Here is a 19171-nt window from a genome sequence, read left to right as displayed (position 1 = left end):
CACAGTGTGACACCCCCCCAAAAAATCTGCCCCACCCCCACTCCTCCTTGCCATCCGTCTCGTCCTTCCTTCTCTTCACATCTTCAAATCTCTCTCCATCCCTCCCCCTCTTTCTCACCCTTTCCCATGCATGCTGATTGTGGGCCAATAATAGCACTAGCACCTGTCTGGAAATCTCTGCATTTATGAAAATCACTATGTGGTCTCCTTGTTTTCCCGTACTCTTTTTTCTTTTGGCTGTGTCATTTGGGCTAATCTGTATTTTTAAAGTTTTGATAGACAGCTCACACATTTTGATTAATAAATGAATTTAGGACATAATGTTATTTTATATGATATTAATATTATACAATTTGTATGGGCATCCCGATCATGGTCTTTGAACCGGACTCATTCTCATACCGTACCAGCGTGTTAGCAGATTTTATCTATTTTTCTTTTAGATTTTTAAACCACTACAAATATTGATGTTTCAAATATTATTGTTAAATACATACGAGGAATAATTTCTTAAAAAATAAACGTGTTGTTAGTTTTATCTTTATGTGACTGTAATGATCTGTGGAGGTTGTGACTCCTACCAGTTTTGAAACTGTCAAAGTTTACACATCATCCTCAACTATTCTCCCTTCAGAAGGATAATCTGAGTATTTTCAAGGAAAAAAAGGTGGTGAAAAATCAATTTCACATTGACAAAAAAATCTGTATTAGGCCATTTTTGTGAATTGGATTGTAAGCCTTACAGCTCTCTGTGTGTTTGTAAAACATTCAGCAGAATATATAAGGCCTTTCTCTATTTAAAGGATCCCATCACCTTTCACATCTGAGCATCTTTTCCAAATGCATTTCTTCACATCCATCTTTAGGGATACACATTATGTCAGAAGTGCTATAAGAGTCTGAGGATTTCAAAGCCCTGTGCACCCAAGTCCTCTTTACTCAAAGTTAATAAAAGAAAATTGAGGACACTTGTTCAATGAGCTCACCTCAGCTCCCCTTTGTTCCCAGCATGACACCCAAACCAATGTAGGCCCGGGCCAAGACAGCAGGTGTTTAGATCGCTCTCCTCCATCTGCCCTCCTCATCGTATCTCTGGCTGACATTTCCTTACTAATACTATAAGAAGGGTCCCTGAACCTGACACACAAGGTCTGCTTTTCTTATGCTATCCATTTAATAATGAAACCAGCATCCTTTTATTCCCCTTGTATGTCATTATTTTTCTCTTTCGCCTTCTCTGTGTTTTTGCTGCTCGCTTTATGAATAAGTAAATGCAGTATTTGGTTTCCCCGTCGTTAATTATTGAAGCGACAGTGATACAAGACTTGCTTCCCAGTGCGCCCAGTGCACCAGACCCGTGTTTTAGCTCGTTCCTAGGCAACCAGGCTGCATATAGTCAGGCATCAGTAACATCCTAATGATTCTGCTGCGCATGCGATGAGGGGGAGTGCAATTTACACACAAATCAGTTGGGCTAGCATTTACATCCTGTCACAAGGCTGAAGATAATGAATATGTAATGTTTTTCTATCCTCTCTGTCTTTCATATCTTGGAGGAGGAACGTGTGTTAAATGAAAATGCTATCAGAACATTTGCCTCTTATTGGAGCTGGTTGCCATCTAGGGCTTATTTGGCTGGTTTGAATTAGGAGAAGTGTGGTCGGACAACACTTTTATTAGAGGTTAACAAGTGTAGAAAAAGCCGGGGTCAAAGCACAGGAAGAACAAACCTGAAGTGACCTTGACTGGATTTGAACCTCACTAAATTAGCATGTGCTTTCTGTCATCATTGCAACAATCCTTTACTAGCTGTCGGACTGGTTTTAAACACTCTATGAGAGGCACAGTGGGCATTTGGGATTTGCCCAGATATTGACAAGAGGCAGCAGGGTCAATCAGAGAGTAAATAAATGATTGAAAGAATTGTCTGGGCCACAATAGCTGGAGCTACTCAGTCGATCCTGGATATTGATCTGTAGGTAGATCACATCAATGAGAAGCAGGGGCTGTTTGAATGAATAATTGAAATGAGGACTTGTTTGGAATTATTTGTGCTTTAGCTTTGACTTGTTTACAAATGAGATTTCAGCTCACATTAGTGTCCTGAGTGTGAGGTGGCCATAGTGAGAAGTGATATGCTCTCCAGAGGACAACTTACTTCAACCATTCATTTAGTTGAGGCACAAAGTATCATCAGTAACACCACAATTGGTGTTCTCAAGACCCAGAATCCAATGGTATAACCCTCATTTATGTTTGGCATTGTTACACATAGTATATAATGCAAGGTTACATTTTAAATGCTGCTAAAAGAATAGTCCCTGCTTTACTCCAGTGTACTCATAGCCCGTCATGAGTCGGCAAAGAATAAATAAAGGGTCCAAGGTTCAGCCAATTAGGAAAAAGTAGAACAGTGTAAAAGCAATGGATGGAATCAGAGAAAGACTTGGGAAATTAAACCTAGGACCTAAGGTGAAAGACTCCCCACCATTTGGGCAAGGACATCGGCTTTGGTTCCACTGGGTTCCAGTGACAGTGGCGGCTGGCATAAAGCATTATTAATGACCAAGGAAACTGGCCTTCGGGCTAGGCGTTAATTATATCACTGGAGAGCTGGGGGAGAGAGCGAAAACACGGGAGGGCGGGGCAACTCCCTGTGTTGGGGGTGTGTGTGTGTGTGTGTGTGTGTGTGTGTGTGTGTGTGTGTTTTACATTGTTAAACCATTACTGTCCTCATTTCCAACGGAAGCATGGTTGAATAGCAGTGTTAGATTGTGATGCCAGAAACACTCCCCAACATCAGCCATTCTGATACCCCATCTGATTTCTGTAATTTTTCTTTCATCCTTCTCATGTCATGTAGCCTGTTTTTTGTTAAAGTGACAACAATGTGGCAATGCCCCTTAATACAAATTCACAGGCCCGTGTTCATTGAGTCAAGCTAGCATGCCCTTGAACTACCCGTCTCTCCTGGTAACTCAAATAATCAATTATTTAATTTCACTTTACTTAATTTATTTAATGAAAATGTATGCTCTGATTCAGCATTTTGCTTTTCTCCCTTATCTTAATGTGACGTAGTTAACTGTAGTTAACTTTGGTTAGCTACAGGCTACTGTTTTCATCATTAAGCCTGTCTTAATCACCACCATCCTTTCTGTACACTGACACAGACTCACAGTCTAGTGCTCTGCATGCCATGTGCAGGGTGTGTGTTTTTGATGCCTTGCGCCTGCATGTGACAGGACCATCGGCCATGAGCAACCCTCCACTCCTCGCCGTCGCATAGCATCTGTGGCGTTGTACTTTAAAAGGCCAAGGGCCACTCACTGTGTATCCCCTTCAAAGCAGCTCTGTGTCAACCTTCCTTATAATCATAGTGTGACTTAGAATCTGGGGCGAGGGAGGGAGATGCTTGCTTAATGGGGTTGAAGAGGACACCAGGCAAGTTTGTTTACAAGACCTGCCCCGGCTTTTACTAAGGGTTAAACGGGACAAGAGGATGTCAGTTGTACAGTGTGAAAATTAAAGAGGCTTTTACAGTATAACAATTGGTTGATGTATCAATCTAGTAATTTACAGGACAATAATGAATGAATGGAATAATTCAAAACAATGATTTATAATGGATTATTTATTTATGTATTTATTAAACTAAATGTTTTGCTGTTCTCAGCGTCTTTAAGACACATCCAAGACATTTGGGAAAGATGTCACCTTATGCTTTGGTCAATTGATTGAATTGGGAAAAAGTCATTGCTACCATTAATTTTTGCCGAAATGTAAGGTTGCAAAGTAACATCAACACCATCTTCCATTGATTTGTTTTCCTTAAGGCATAACATTCTGAACATGTGCTGGTTCCAGCTTTACAAATGTGTACATTCAATGAATTCTGGTGTTTTATATCATTAGCAATTGAAAACATTTGGGTTTTAGACTGTAGATCTGACAATGCAAGCAAGTTGATACATAATCTTGTGCTCTTGGAAATTGTGATGGACATTTTTAACTATTCTCCAAATTACTTGGAGCCCCATTTAATCAGAAACATACACTAAAACAGTTTTAACTCTTACAATCTTGTCAACAGTTAAAACCTTGTTCTCCCTTACTGTGACATACTCTCACCTCGACTAACTTCTGTTCTTTTATCCACACCTCAGTGTTCAGGGAGCCCTACACAGTGCGAGTGGCCGACGAGCGCTCCATGCGGGGCAATGTCGCCGTGTTCAAGTGCCTCATCCCCTCAGCAGTCCAGGAGTACGTCAGCGTGGTGTCCTGGGAGAAAGACACCGTCTCCATCGTCCCAGGTAGGAAATTCAGCCAATGGCAGTCATTAGTTTCAACAAAAACACACCAGGCCCCAAATAGTTAGTCTCGCTGAAATTTCACAGCAAACTCAATGCGTGTGACCACCTGAGTTATATAAGTCTGATTATATGGCTTTTGCTTGGCAGAGCTCTGGACCCTCACTCAGGCAGTGTCTCATAGCTGTGTTGCAGAGATAAATCAGACATTAGCAGTCTTGTGTGTGTGTGTGTGTGTGTGTGTGTGTGTGTGTGTGTGTGTGTGTGTGTGTGTGTGTGTGTGTGTGTGTGTGTGTGTGTGTGTGTGTGTGTGTGTGTGTGTGTGTGTGTGTGTGTGTGTGTGTGTGTGTGTGTGTGTGTGTGTGTGTGTGTGTGTGTGTGTGTGTGTGTGAGAGATCTAATTTGATGAGTGATGGATCTGTTTAGCTGCTCATCACAGTCACCCAAAAGAGAGCAGCCACACCTCTAGGGGTCTGCCTTGTCTGAAGCTGTTCTCTCTGCTTTGTCTGATCCTCTATTCAAATCATTCAATGTGTAATAAGGAATGATAACATTAGTTTGAAACTGAACCTTTTACATGCTGCTCTAGGTCGTGTCTATGTGTGCATCGTGTGTGTGTGTGTGTGTGTGTGTGTGTGTGTGTGTGTGTGTGTGTGTGTGTGTGTGTGTGTGTGTGTGTGTGTGTGTGTGTGTGTGTGTGTGTGTGTGTGTGTGTGTGTGTGTGTGTGTGTGTGTGTGTGTGTGTGTGTGTGTGTGTGTGTGTAGGGTTGTGCGTTGCAGTGTTAACATTTGCTCCGTGGAGCATTTGCAAATTGCAGGGTGTCAGATGAGACTGTTTAGGTCAGATGATACGTATTGCTCCCTCTGCCCCTTATCTCACTCTCTGATACCGAGAACCCCTTTCATCCCTCTCAATAGTGTGTGAATAGAGGTGTGTGTGTGTGCGCCACTTGGTATGGCTCTGTCCTTCACACGGGAGCACTCATTGATCCAGCACAGCTGTAGTGTGTGTGTGTGTGTGTGTGTGTGTGTGTGTGTGTGTGTGTGTGTGTGTGTGTGTGTGTGTGTGTGTGTGTGTGTGTGTGTGTGTGTGTGTGTGTGTGTGTGTGTGTGTGTGTGTGTGTGTGTGTGTGTGTGTGTGTGTGTGTGTGTGTGTGTGTGTGTGTGTGTGTGTGTGTGTGTGTGGCCTGAGGGGGGTTTCCAGTCTGGATCGATAGAGCTTGCTGTTGGATTCCCTCTCTCTTGTCACGGATCCCTCAGTGTGATAGTGCTGAGAGCAGGCCAGTCAGTTTGATGGTAAAACATGCACATATGAACAAGTAAGAGCATGTGTGTGAACACACACACACACACACACACACACACACACACACACACACACACACACACACACACACACACACACACACTCACATAACCAGCTTGTGACTAAGCTGATCAGGACAAGTCATCCGTATGCTTGAAAAAAATGTAATATACAGAAAAACGCTCCATGAACATATGTTATATTTATATATATTAAAGAATGTCGTGATCAATAATTTTATGCAAAACATTTATTTGTCTCCATACATTTGAATTATTCTCTGGTGTTTGATGAATTAATCGAAAAAATAATCATTATTCCATTTCTTATAGAAATATCATCCTGCTGTAAAAAAACTGAACTCTCATTTAAATAAAAGAAAAAAAAAGATTTCAGAGGTTTTTTGTTTTGTATCTTCCACCCCCCCCCTCTCTATCTCTCTCACCAGGGCTGATGAATAGGTCTTATTAGTAACACAGTGCTCCTCTTCTTCTTCCCGTCCATCTTTGGCTTGAAGCCTCCTCTCATCTCATCTCTTTCCCTCCCTGGTACAGACTGGTGGCCTGTTTCAGCATCATGACCACACACACACACACACACACACACACACACACACACACACACACACACACACACACACACACACACACACACACACACACACACACACACGCGCGTGCGTGCATGCACACACACACACACACACACACACACACACACACACACACACACACACACACACACACACACACACACACACACACACAGTGCATGTGTGCGCTCCTCTCACCCCACTACACTCCAACACACACCTCGTCCATCCATCCATCGACTCCATCTATCAGCTCCTGATGGCATGTACAGCTTTCTCTCTTTCGATAGCACTCGAGATGCTCTAGTGGTTTGCCATTTATTAGGGACAGTGTATGCCAAGGTATTGGCTTGACAGGATGACACATGTCACACAGACGGCTGTGTTGGTCAATAAAGCTGAGTTTGAATGGGCTTTGATGAAGAGGCAGGAGGGTGTTTGCTGACAGCTGGCCTCACTGCGAGACGACCCTGCCTGGGTGTCGTGTCAGTATTTGACAGCCAAATCTGTTTGCGTTGAGGCCCGTTCACGCAGCAATGCGGGGGGGAGTAGACGGATAGATAGAAAGATAGGCAGACAGTCAAACAGGGGAGGGCTTTGTGTGCAGACTGGCTTTCCTGGTTTTTACTCCCCTGTCATACCCCCCCGCTATCTCTCTATCTAGCCATGTCTCTTGCTCTAATTGAAGGTTTGCCGGTGTTGCTGTTGGTTAGAAAATTAGCATTTGTTTGCTTGTCATTTAGGGAACTGAAAGAGGATGCTCTGTTGACGGATGTGTGTGTATGAAGGAACTTCATCTGTGTGTTTGTTTGTGTGTGTGTGTGTGTGTGTCTGTGTGTCTGTGTGTCACTTTGTCAGTATCCATCTCCTCCTCCAGTTGGAGCTTAAAACAGTGTGAGTTTTATCTGGTCACCATGGTAACGGATGCGAACCGGCGGGCGGAATGAGGAAGGTGTGAGGATGCATCGCTGCCTGATTTTTATTAGTGCATCACCACAGGCGCAGCTCTCTCTCTAACACACACACACACACACACACACACACACACACACACACACACACACACACACACACACACACACACACACACACACACACACACACACACACACACACACACACACACACACACACACACACACACACACACACACACACACACGCACACACGCACACACGTGTACACTTTAGTGAAAGGTAGCCTAGATATACATGTCATCACTGTCAGGAGAATTTATATTTTTTCTCTCCAAATGCGGTGATTTAAACACTTTCCCTTCCATCTATCACTCTTTCTGGTTTATAGATGGGCCTGTTTATTAATAACAAGAGCAAAGCAAAACATTAACTGGGCCAACCTTTGGCAAATATCCTCTTATTGCAGATAAATCAATATGTGTGTATATGTCAATGAATATGTATAAAGGAGATCAAATTACAGACATGCTAAATATATGCCCTAAGACATTTAGGCAGAATCTTACCATTACATAATCATAACAAACAACCTTGATGACTATTAGCAGATACATACTTCCAAACTCAAATATAAGTATTGGTGTCAGCCTCATATATCAGAGCCAATATACACACAAGCAAATATTACTCTGTTGGTCTTCAAGACATACTGATGTTATCCTCATACAATACTGATGTTATCCAAATGCACATGAACAACAACAATGTAATAGAAACATTCAGAGCTCAGTTCTCTTATGGGAGGAGAAATTGGACCAATACTGTACACTTAGTTGGATATAGCTTTTTGAACTACATTTCTTCAGAAGCAAACCTTAAAGGTAGGGTAGGTAAGAATGGAGAAACCAGCTCGAGTGCGCTAGAATTTGAAACTACGCAGCCGAAAAAAAAATCTGCCCCTTCCTTCAAACTTCCTCACAGAGCCCCTCCTCCAACACACACGAACGCGCACATGACCAATAGAGTGGCGAAGTCCCTCTCTTTCCGGGGGATCTCCATGGGACTTTATTTCGGAAAAAGTATGTATTGAAGTCAATGGCGAGAGAAAGATTATCTTTCGATCCTGTTTGAATTGTACCACAAATTACACATATGATGTTTGTCAATTTAAAAGATAATTTTGTAAATCAAAAGAATAAAAATGTGTCGTACAACTGTGAAGTAACACTTTTTTGTGTGTGAAACCGCTCAATGAACTACATCTCCCGTCTCGCACCACACACCAAGACGGCCGTCACGTTGGCACATTTCACTTCTTTCTTTCAGAATGAGGCGAAAAGTATTAAAAGAGATGAAAATCACTACAAGTCTGGGCATGTTGAGAACTGTACATACACAAAAGGGGAGTTAGTCGGGACCGGGATTCTGGGATTTGTAGTCTTTCTAGTTGCGTATTTTTCATAGTCTTATATTTCAACAATTTTAAGACAAACTGTGACTTTTTTGACGTGGAAATTATTTTTTAAGATTGACAAACATCATGTGTGTAATTCGTGGTACAATTCAAACGGGATCGAAAGATAATCTTTCTCTCCCCGTTGCCTTCAATACATAATCTTTCCGAAATAAGGTCCCATGGGTCGGAAGTAGATGGGCGGGACTTCGCCTCTCTATGAGGGCACGAGATTAGTTCGTGCACGAGATGGAAGGCTGACAGGCAGGTAGGTCTTCCAGTTATTTTAGCCGGGCCGGCTAAAATAATTGGTCGTGCTTTTTACAGCGCCACGGCTTCCACAGATGACATTTTTTGTATGTATTTATTGTCAAAGCATTAATGTATTCATTGCTATCGGGATGTTAAGAGCATTCCATGGAATATAACAAAAAGTGTTTCTGAAGTGAATTACCTACCCCACCTTTAATGTTTATGGAAATTACATCAAATATATCTTTGAATATAATAAACTAGTGACTCCTAATTAGCTTCATTAAATGCTAAAGATAACATTGACAGCTACTACAGAATTAAATCAGCCTAAGGATTATTGGACTTTATTGTCCTGCTTTAGCATTAGATTTTTAAACAATCTGCTGCTTGAAAAAAAGTTGTTTCTATTTTAAGAAAAAAAGATATAAAGCATTTTACAAATATATTGAATCATAACTTGTTCAAAAGTGTCTGTAGATTCAAACAATATGTCTGACATGGTACAATTATACTTCCACACTTCTTGGCTATTACATGCAGATGCTTCAGAATGAGTACCACGGGAGAAATATTGATTTATTGATTGATTATCTACTAATTGAATCATTGATTGGTCGATACAGTGGGAAAGAGAGGGAGAGTATAGGGTGTAGAAAATTGTGATGTCTGTGTTTTTGCATTCATTGATTGAGGTTGTTTAATCCCCTTCTCTTCACACACACTGCCTCTCTCTCTCTGTGAAGTGTAGCGTCACCACAGCTGCTGCAGCTTCTGTCCCAGTCTCCATTTTGTGGCCACTCTGCAGAGGCCCTGTACTCTCTCCACCCTTCTGTCTATCGACTCTTCTCTTCACTTTATCTCTGTCTCTCACGCTTCCTTTCTAGAGGCACTTATTAGGAGATGAAGTGACAAAGCATCGTGTTTTCCTTCCACTCCATCTAACCTGAAAGTGAACAACAGATAGGCACAAAAAATGGCAGAATAGGCAGAAAAATAAGGACAGAGTGGCACAAAAGCATGACATGCTAAATTATGCAGATGGCAAAATGGGCATAGGAAGGAGGGATGATGGAATGAGACGGTAGGTATATGAGGATGTATGAGAGGCAGATGGACAAAGAGAGAGGTGAGTGTGTCTTTCTTGTTGTCCCCAGCACCCTAGGGAGGACGAGGGGCTCTAAAGACGCTGTGTCCTGCCATTAAAGATGCATCTGACAAGTGCTTAATCCCCCCCCCCCCACCTGCCCTCTCTTTCTCTGTTAGACTTTTTTTTGTCGTATCCCTGCTCTGACCATTAACCATTAGACATATAGTGCACATCTATGTGTATTTGTCTTTGGGATGTTAGCAGTTTTTGTCTAGTGTGAGGGGTAGGGGGAAGTAAGGCAGGGGGCAGTTGTTAAGGGGAAATAGGTGGTGTTTACTTATTGATGTGTGTTTACAGGCTGTGGTGTGTGTGTGTGTGAACCTGGCAGTTATTTGTGTTAGGTTTGGTTATTTATTCAGCACTCGTGTTTGGATGTTTTACAGAGAGAACAGGTGCAGAGCGACTCTGAGCGCGCTCTGTTTTGAGCGGACTCTCTGTGTGTGTGTTTGTGTGTACGTTAGTGAGACGTAACACACAAAGTAACACACAGGGGCATTCACTGCTGTCCAGGCACTGATAGGGCCGCAGTGAGTATTTGGGTGGTTGACATGATATGAGGGTTTTAGAAGGGAAATGTTGATTTGTAGCTTTTAAGATACACTGAGAGCTAAATTCGCAGAGAGACAGACAGACACTGTACACGCAGAGGAACATGGATGTTCTGTTTAGAGATTGAAATGGCGGGAGAGATGGAGGGGGAGATTGAAGGAGGGAGGGAGGTAGGAAGTGAGAGAGTGCACGAGGAGAATTTCAATGGCACTCCAATCATGCAGGCAGTCTCGTTAGCCCAGGGAACATTTGCATAGCGCTTCGGCAAATTCATTTGGACTTACTCAGAGAAGATGGCTCCCTTTCCTCTCTGCAAGTTAGTTATTCATTAACCACACTCAGCCAAGGTGTGTGCGGATACATGCATGTGAATATGTGTGTTTGTTTTTGACCTGCCGACCGATATGCTTTTATTTTATGCCGTATAGTCTTTGCAGTTTGTGCACAAGCTTAAAGTGTTTGCGGCGCTGCAGTGCGTCTGCATCGTTCTGACTGAATACATATGTGCTTCATCACTTCATCACTTCCTGCATATGTTCTTTATAATAATAGTGTAAGTACATGCCAGCCGACAGAATTGCTGTCAGATATTTTGCCAAATGCAGAACCGACGTCAGAGCATTACTCATCACCCACCGTGATCTGCTCGCCAACACCCTCTTCCTCAAACAGCGAGGGTGCCTCAACTTTAAGAACCTAATTAGGGGGAAATACATGATGGGGGTTCAGACAATCAAATCTATACTTGAGGCAATCACTAGGGATCATGACTTGACTTAAAAATGCATGTGACTTTTAGGATGGGGTGAGAATGTGTGTGTGCGTGTGTGCGTGTGTGTGTGTGTGTGTGTGTGTGTGTGTGTGTGTGTGTGTGTGTGTGTGTCAGGAGTTGGGGGTTGGGTGGTGTCAATAAGAAAGCACAGTAAGTGAAGATGACACACATAATGAAGAATACAGTCAATGTCTTATTTTAATTATCCCACCGACACCACATTGCATTGACAGTGTTTGTGTGTGTGTGCGCATGTTACGCACGTTGTGTATACATTTGCAAGCAGGCATCTGAACGAGTCCGACAGTGTTTGCCACATGTGCCTGAGCTAAAGCGAGAATTTGTGTGACCTTTACTGAAGATAAAATGCTCTGTCAGTTTAAACGGACACAAGCACAAAACATCAAATAGGTATGTCCTGAAGCTTTACTTTAAAATGAACACAATCAGATCATATATATATATACACAGTATTTGTGTAGGTTGAGGCCTCGCAAATTTGCTCAGTGTATCTCTTAAAAATGTTTTAAACCCTGAATTACTTACCAGCATGTTTAATAGCTTGTGGTCTTCTTCCTTATTACCTTTCATCACGCATTACCACCCCCAACTGTTAATCAACAGAATAGCGTGAAACCCACGGCAGAATGTGAGTAATGCCGAACGCATGCTTGCTCGTGCACAATACAAACAAAACAGGGACACGCATACGATTGGTCAAGAACTCCACAGGGTACCCATTTTAAAGTCTTATTTATTTTCAACGATTATTACAAAAATATTTCTACTACATTATACCCTTTTGCTGTTGTCACTGAACATGTCCATACCATTTTATAGTCAAATATCCGACTCTGCAATTTTGCCCAACATACCAAGTAGATAAGGTAAAGAAGAAACAACACGAAAAAAGTGAATCAAACGTGTGTGTGTGTGTGTGTGTGTGTGTGTGTGTGTGTGTGTCTGTGTGTCTGTGTGTGCATGTCTGGTGAGGGACGTGCATGTGATTTTGAGTATTTGTGTTTTAGTATCGCGGTGGGGGCAGGGCAATATGAGAGATATCCTGTTCCGACACATCCCCTGGAGCCGACTTAATGACCCGTGACCCAAAGATGTACATGCTTGGAAGGAGCAAGGGTGGGTGGGAGATCAGCCGAGGAGGGGCAGAAGGGGAGGAGAAGGAGAACTAAGGTGGTGGATTGAGGAACCAGGAACAAAATGGATGAAAACTGCAGCAAATAAAGCAGAGTGAGTGATGCAAATGTGTGCTGGGTGACGCATCAGTCTCTCTCTCTCTCACTCAGATCCTAACTTGACCACAGTCATATCCATCAGCTGGGAGAGCTCATCCTCTTACCTCTTTCTGCACATCTTTGCTGCTTTCACTCACTTTTCCTTATTCCTTTCTTTCATCGAGCTCATAGATCACAGCTAATCAAAGACAGGACAGCCAGCGGAGCTCTGACATGCAGCCCACAATGGACGCAGGCAGAGGCAGCGAGAGAAAGAAAGATAGAGAGCCTCAAAGTGAAAAGAGGACAGGGAGATAGAGGTAGAATAACTTGGTAGAGGAGTGGGCAGAAGACAGGTGAAAGATGGCCACAGTTTACCTGCTTTGCGTTCTTTTTCTCTTTTTCAGTACTGTTGTTTCTACTTGTTCCCTGTCCTGCTCTTTCCCTCCTGTGTGTGTGTGTGTGTGTGTGTGTGTGTGTGTGTGTGTGTGTGTGTGTGTGTGTGTGTGTGTGTGTGTGTGTGTGTGTGTGTGTGTGTGTGTGTGTGTGTGTGTGTGTGTGTGTGTGTGTGTGTGTGTGTGTGTGTGTGTGTGTGTGTGTGTGTGTGTGTGTGTGTGTGTGTGTGTGTGTGTGTGTGTGTGTGTGTGTGTGTGTGTGTGTGTGTGTGTGTGAGAGAGAGTGAGTGAGAGAGAGGGCTCTTGCTGACCTCCTTTGTGAGAAATGGCATCTCTATGCTTTATGGGATGCCCTGAGGACTCCCACAAGACATATGCCGGCGTGTTAACACACACACGGACATTTCCTAACACATACACACACGTCAATAGCACATAGCATCCAGTGGAGTATAACACATGTAAAGGTTAATTTGCAAATAGTGTTGTTAAGGTTTTTATTTAGCCACTGCGACAAAATGATTAAAGTAGATAGCAGACAGATGTGTCCTTCATGTTCCCCTACTTGGTTTGCTGGCATCATAAGTGAACTCTCTCTTTCCGCTTTCTCTGTTACCTCCTCCTTGTCGGGATCTCTTACTGCTTGACTTGACATCTATTCCTCTCAAGCGCTTATCAGGCCCACCTGACCGCCTCTTGTTTTGCATCATTATTTTTCTTCCATTTCTGCTATTTTCAGCGTGCCTGCCCTTCTCTTATTCTTCCCTCACCTACTTATTTTCTCTGCTCCACTCTCACTTTCTGTACCTTAGCTCTTGGTATTTTGAAAGTGCAGTCTGAATTTGTTCATGTGCATATCCATTGTTTTGCAATGCCAAGGGCAATGCCATGTTGTTGTTCGTTCCTCTCACTCTGTCTCACTGGAGACACTGTTTGAAAACAGCAATGTGAGTTTCAAGTCTTGTAAGGAACAGAATCCTGCATGTTTTATTTTACCCCCCTCGTCTCTTATTTTTATTCAACCCTCTCTCAGCTAATGGCTCTTTTCTTACTCACTTCCTGTACTAACAGTTGCATGAATAGCCCGGCTTTTTTTTTTTTTTAGGAATAGTGTTTCATCAAGATTCACTCATTTGCTTGTAATACCCGGTGTGATTGACTACACCCCTACAGTGTCAGTGTTAATGGTAATAAAGGAACATGTCGGCAAATGAAATGGTGTGATTTAAAACGGAGATCTGTGTCTCAGAGAACTACAGCAAGCTATATCAGGCTTTAGTTAAAACGGACATAGTATGAGCAACTACCAGTGACTTCGCAGTCATTAACCTGGCGTTACGATTGGTGCCTACTCAAGACACCAGGACTTTTAGGAAAGCAAAAGTCAGGCACATTATCCCCTGTAAAACCACCACTTTTGTTTTAACCTGTTAAGCACCGCCCCCCCCCCCCCGATACCTGGGGGGAAAACGCGTCATCTGCAGGAAACAGCGTCTGAGGGCATCTTAATATTCAATAAACTATGAATGTTTTATATCCATGTAACGGGAAGAGACTCAGCTAACTGATCTTTTTTTCTGTTTTAAAAAAAAAAAAAAACCAGAAAGCTAGCGCTGAGCCTATGAATTAGCCACGAGCGAAAAAATGCTAACACATTACTGCACAGAAACTCACTCATAACACCCTTATTACTTATCATAGCTGCACGCCCAACCCATCGATTCGCATCGTGAGATGACACAGAATCGATCGGTACATGCATCATCACTCCATGATAAGAACTTGCGAAGATATTATCAAAAACAGACATCAAAACATGTGGCGCTAGGTAGCTAAAAACGGCAAAATGGCTCACCTTTGTCGTTGTCTGGTCAAAAGTGGTCTTCAATGTCATTAAAACAATAAAAACGCTGCTGAAGTTAATCCATAGGTTAATCCAATGTGTCTGTGTCACTTTGAAATGATTTCTGATAATCCATAAGCAATAAACCTGCTTTCCGTTTCCAGATGTCAGAGCGAGAGATCGGTTCGCTCTCATGCAAAACTGTGTGCGCATAGCTCTCATTTCTCAATGGTAAAGTGTGTGTGTATGTGGAAATTCCCCTTCGATTCTATTGGCTCTAACGGTCAAAAAGAGATGTCAATCACCAAAATCGACCAATGGGTTCCAGAGAAATGGTAAAAATGGCCAATTCCACCCAAATCACCTCAGAGGTGTTTATTTTGCTAAACCTCTCTAAAAAGGTCAAATATCACTTGTTTTGCATCAATCTTGATACAGGGTACTTATTATATGTTGTACTTTGGATTCCTAAAGCTTTTAGTCTACCTTAGCATCATCCAAGGGTAGTTTTCACTATAAGTAAAAAAGAACTTTTGGACGGACACCATAATCTACAGTTTTGTACTATGTTCAATCTGAATTTTCTTTAAAATAAAAAACATCTATATTGATTCTGACTTTTTTTACATCCAACTCACAGGTGTATCATTACTTTGAGAAAAAAGATTATTAATTTTCCCCTTTTAGAAGGGAAGATATGCTCATTTGTTCTGGGAATGTCATTTTCGAGCCTGAGACCTGAAAAACAGGCTCAGTGCTTAACAGGTTAACACGTGAGCCTTATATGTGCTCCTAGACAGATTTTAAGCTAAGCTAACCTAGCTTTATTTTTACAGACATATAAAAGAAAGGCGCCAATCATTCCCCCAACTCAAAGCAAATAAGCATACTTCTCAAAATGTAGAACTGTGCCCTTATCATTCAAACTAATCCCTATACGGGATTTCTTCAGTTTTAGTTTTATACCTATTCAACTGCCCTATGGCTAAGAATGTGTGTGTGTTTGTGTTTTTCCAGTGTGTGTGTTTTTGTGTGTGTGTGTGAGAGAGAAAGAGAGAGAGACAGAGAGATAAGCAATTCGTTTTACATCTGAGCTTAGCTGACTAAGGCTCCCAGAAGACAAAGGATGAGGGAGAGGTGTGCGGGAAAGGAAAGTATAGAGGAAAAAAGAGAATGTAATTTGAATCTCATATACATTTCAGTTGAAAGTCGTTCTAGCCTTGATATATTCTCCCCCACCCACTCGTGTGGACAAAGCTCTTGTGTATGACCACAGATTGACAGTTGAGTGTTCGCACTACAGCTCATTCATCCTCTGTCATACTGTACATCTCTGCTGCCAAGTTGAAAACACAATATATGTCAGTATGCAGCCTTTCCAAAAAATGAAATATATTGTTATAGCTTCAGTCGCTTGCACACTCAAGTACCCTGAATACAACATTGCAGGCTGTAAAATAAAAAGAATGGGAGAAAAACACAAACTATAGGGACTGAACTGATTTTTGAGGTGCTCTTTCTCCCTCTAAACTTTTTCTCTTTCGTCCTGAGAAGCAAACAGCCATCTCATAAGTAATACATAAAAAATGCATCCATTGTCATGCCGAGGTTTTCAAGTCCAAACATTTCTTATGTAGCTACAGAACAAGTAAATGGACGGTGGCCTTGACGTTTACCTTTTATGATAGATTTTTTGTCATTTTGGAGATTAAGGTAGTAGAATTTGTGCTTAAAATGCTTTAAAGTAGCTGTACTGTAATTTAGGCCCACACAGCCAAACAAAGGAAGGCCTACATATAAAATGCTTCTCAAGGTGTCAAGAATATACACGCAAATATTTTTTCTGTCCCCCTTTATGCACATTTGTGTGTCTGTGTGCGGTCTCTCTCTCTTTTGCTCTGCATAAACAGTGTGCCCTTCTCTTTCAGGCTGACAAGTGAACGCCTTGTTTATTTCTGTTGAGGGGAAAACAGTCGGGTATTTATTCCATCTCTCCCCTACCTCCAAGTCTTTCTCCTCCTCTCATCCCCCTTCTTTCTGACATTTTCAGAAAAGCACAGAGTTATAGCAGAGCATCATACAGTAATGAGCTAATATTTCATCCAGGTGAGGTTGTTTGAGTAATGACAGATAAGGATACATGAGCATAAGAGGATTTATTTTAGGTTTAATCTCTAAACTAAATGCATCAATTCATATAGATTATAGTGTTTATGCATGTGACATAGTGGAATAGGTACAACATGCCAATATGTCCAAAATGTGGGATTCAGCGATCTCTGTGTCTTTTAGTTTGTCTACTCGCAGGGATATAATTATCATTTTGTCACACTTAAGTCTTTGTCATCTGATTTTTTACTCATTTGACATCATCCTAAAGGGCATAGTTGAGAAAAGCATTGATCCTATACGTTTATTGGGAGAAAAAAGCATTGTAGAGGGCCCACAGTTTATTTCGTTCATTTGTGGGGGATGGGGGCAGAATTAAATTTGATGCCGTGTATTAAAATATCAGAGGGGGTTATCATTGAGTTTATCTAAACCACCGTAAACAGATTGTTGTCCAGTAAACAGAATGCCTTTAATGCTACCAGATACCTTAAATCACATTTAAAGTAGGTTAGGCTTGTGTAACTTACATTATCTAACACTTTAGTTTGAGGGTAATTGTTCTCCATCCATCCATATTCTCCCACTTATCCGTGGTCGGGTCGCGGGGGTAGCAGTTCCAGCAGAGAGCCACACACTTTCTTTTCCCTGGCCACATCAACCAGCTCTGACTGGGGGATCCCAAGGCGCTCCCAGGCCAGCGAAGAGATATAATCCCTCCACCTGGTCCTAGGTCTGCCCCTTGGTCTCTTCCCAGCTGGACGTGCCTGGAACACCTCCCTAGGGAGGCGCCCAGGTGGCATCCTTACTAGGTGTCCGAACCACCTCAACTCTCTCCTTTCGACGCAAAGGAGGAGCGGTTCAACTCCGTAATTGTTCTCTCTTGCGGAATACCCTCTTTTATAAAGTGGACAAGTCAAATCAAGCAATCTGATTGGTTCTTAGCCGTGATATACTGAGCGTATACCACGGGTAGAATTGTAGTTACTATTCACAACAAGTCAGTATCCCTCCACGTCTGAGAAAAACTGTATACAGTTGGGCTGAAAAGCAAACTGCCTGATATTCAGAAATCCTGTCCCACTCGTTTACTCCTGTCGTGAGCTATTGCTGGAATATCCCATCGTGCTTGCTGTTTTGAGTCATATATTATCTATCTGTAACATTTTCAATTTGAATTACAATTGAATCTGATCCCTGCTTTGCTAAAGTCTGAAATGCCTGCATCAGGTTAGCATCTGTTGCTAAGGAGACAGCACAAACTACTGTAGGAATTCTAGCTTCCAATGCCTCAAGCTGAAGCTACTTCTTCATATTTTCATTCTTACATTTTATTAAACATGTTCCCATTTAATGTAATCTAAAGCTGACTTATTAAACAGTTGTGTGTATCTATCTTCATGTCCTTAGATATAAGTCCTACATCTACAATAATGGAAGTACTTACAAAACTCCCTATAGCTTCAGACATGCCAAGGAGTGAGCTACCACAGATCCGGACCAATTGACCAACCTACCAGTAACAGTCAATGGTGGCACAATAGCAGCACACTCAAGCTTAAGAGCATTGGCAGTACATATTGAAATAGAGGAAGTATATTAGCTATCTTTTAAGTCTTTAGAGGGTTATTGTTTTATACTAGCAGCCAGACAAACTGAGTATTTTCTCTGCATGTTTCCTGAGGGTACGTTGCTTGTTTAAACAACAGTGTGCAAAAGTCCAGGAGAGAATTATCTAGAAAGTTGAGTACATAAAAATGTAAAACTTTTTTCTCAAGAGATGGTGGGAAAAAATTAAAGCTGGAAGGCGTGATACATGTTACACTTGCGACGGTAGGTCAGAAACTCCAATGGGATGTTTATGTTGCTCCATGTCCACAATAGTTTGCAGTGATGCATATTTTTCTTATTGCTCCACATGCAGGGATTAAAACACCTTTTCAAATAGTTTTTGATTGTAAGAACTTGTTTAGGGGTAAAAAGAATGGACCTGTCTTGGAACATGGTTTATTTTGCCAGATTGTGTTCCTATTTGGAAAAGACTTTCAGAAATCCTGTCCCACTTATTTAATCCTCAATTACCCCTGCGCAGATATTGAATCATCTATTCATCTTTTTCTGTAGAGTAGGACATTTCGATCCATTACTTCCTTTCTCACCCAATGCTGTGCCCTGCCTTTTTTTCTTAGTGCATGGTGCAATACCCTGCAGTCTGTCTTCATCCTGAACTGGGTACAGAGAATTGCCTAGATGCATGGATGGCTGAAGTGCAGTGATGTAGATGAACTCT

The 19171-nt window shown here is 42.0% G+C and overlaps 1 protein-coding gene across 1 annotated transcript in view; it reads left to right on the top strand.

The window, feature by feature from the left end:
- Positions 1–19171, top strand: part of dscaml1 (Down syndrome cell adhesion molecule like 1) — a 94714-nt gene that overhangs the window by 11559 nt on the left and 63984 nt on the right. The window contains exon 3 of the mRNA XM_034097756.2: positions 4167–4313. Within this exon, the coding sequence (XP_033953647.1) occupies positions 4167–4313 (147 nt within the window). The remainder of the gene's footprint in view (positions 1–4166; positions 4314–19171) is intronic.

This window comes from Pseudochaenichthys georgianus, chromosome 13 (assembly GCF_902827115.2).
Source record: "Pseudochaenichthys georgianus chromosome 13, fPseGeo1.2, whole genome shotgun sequence".
NCBI classification, from domain to species: Eukaryota; Metazoa; Chordata; class Actinopteri; order Perciformes; family Channichthyidae; genus Pseudochaenichthys; species Pseudochaenichthys georgianus.
This window is presented reverse-complemented; position numbering and strand designations above follow the sequence as displayed.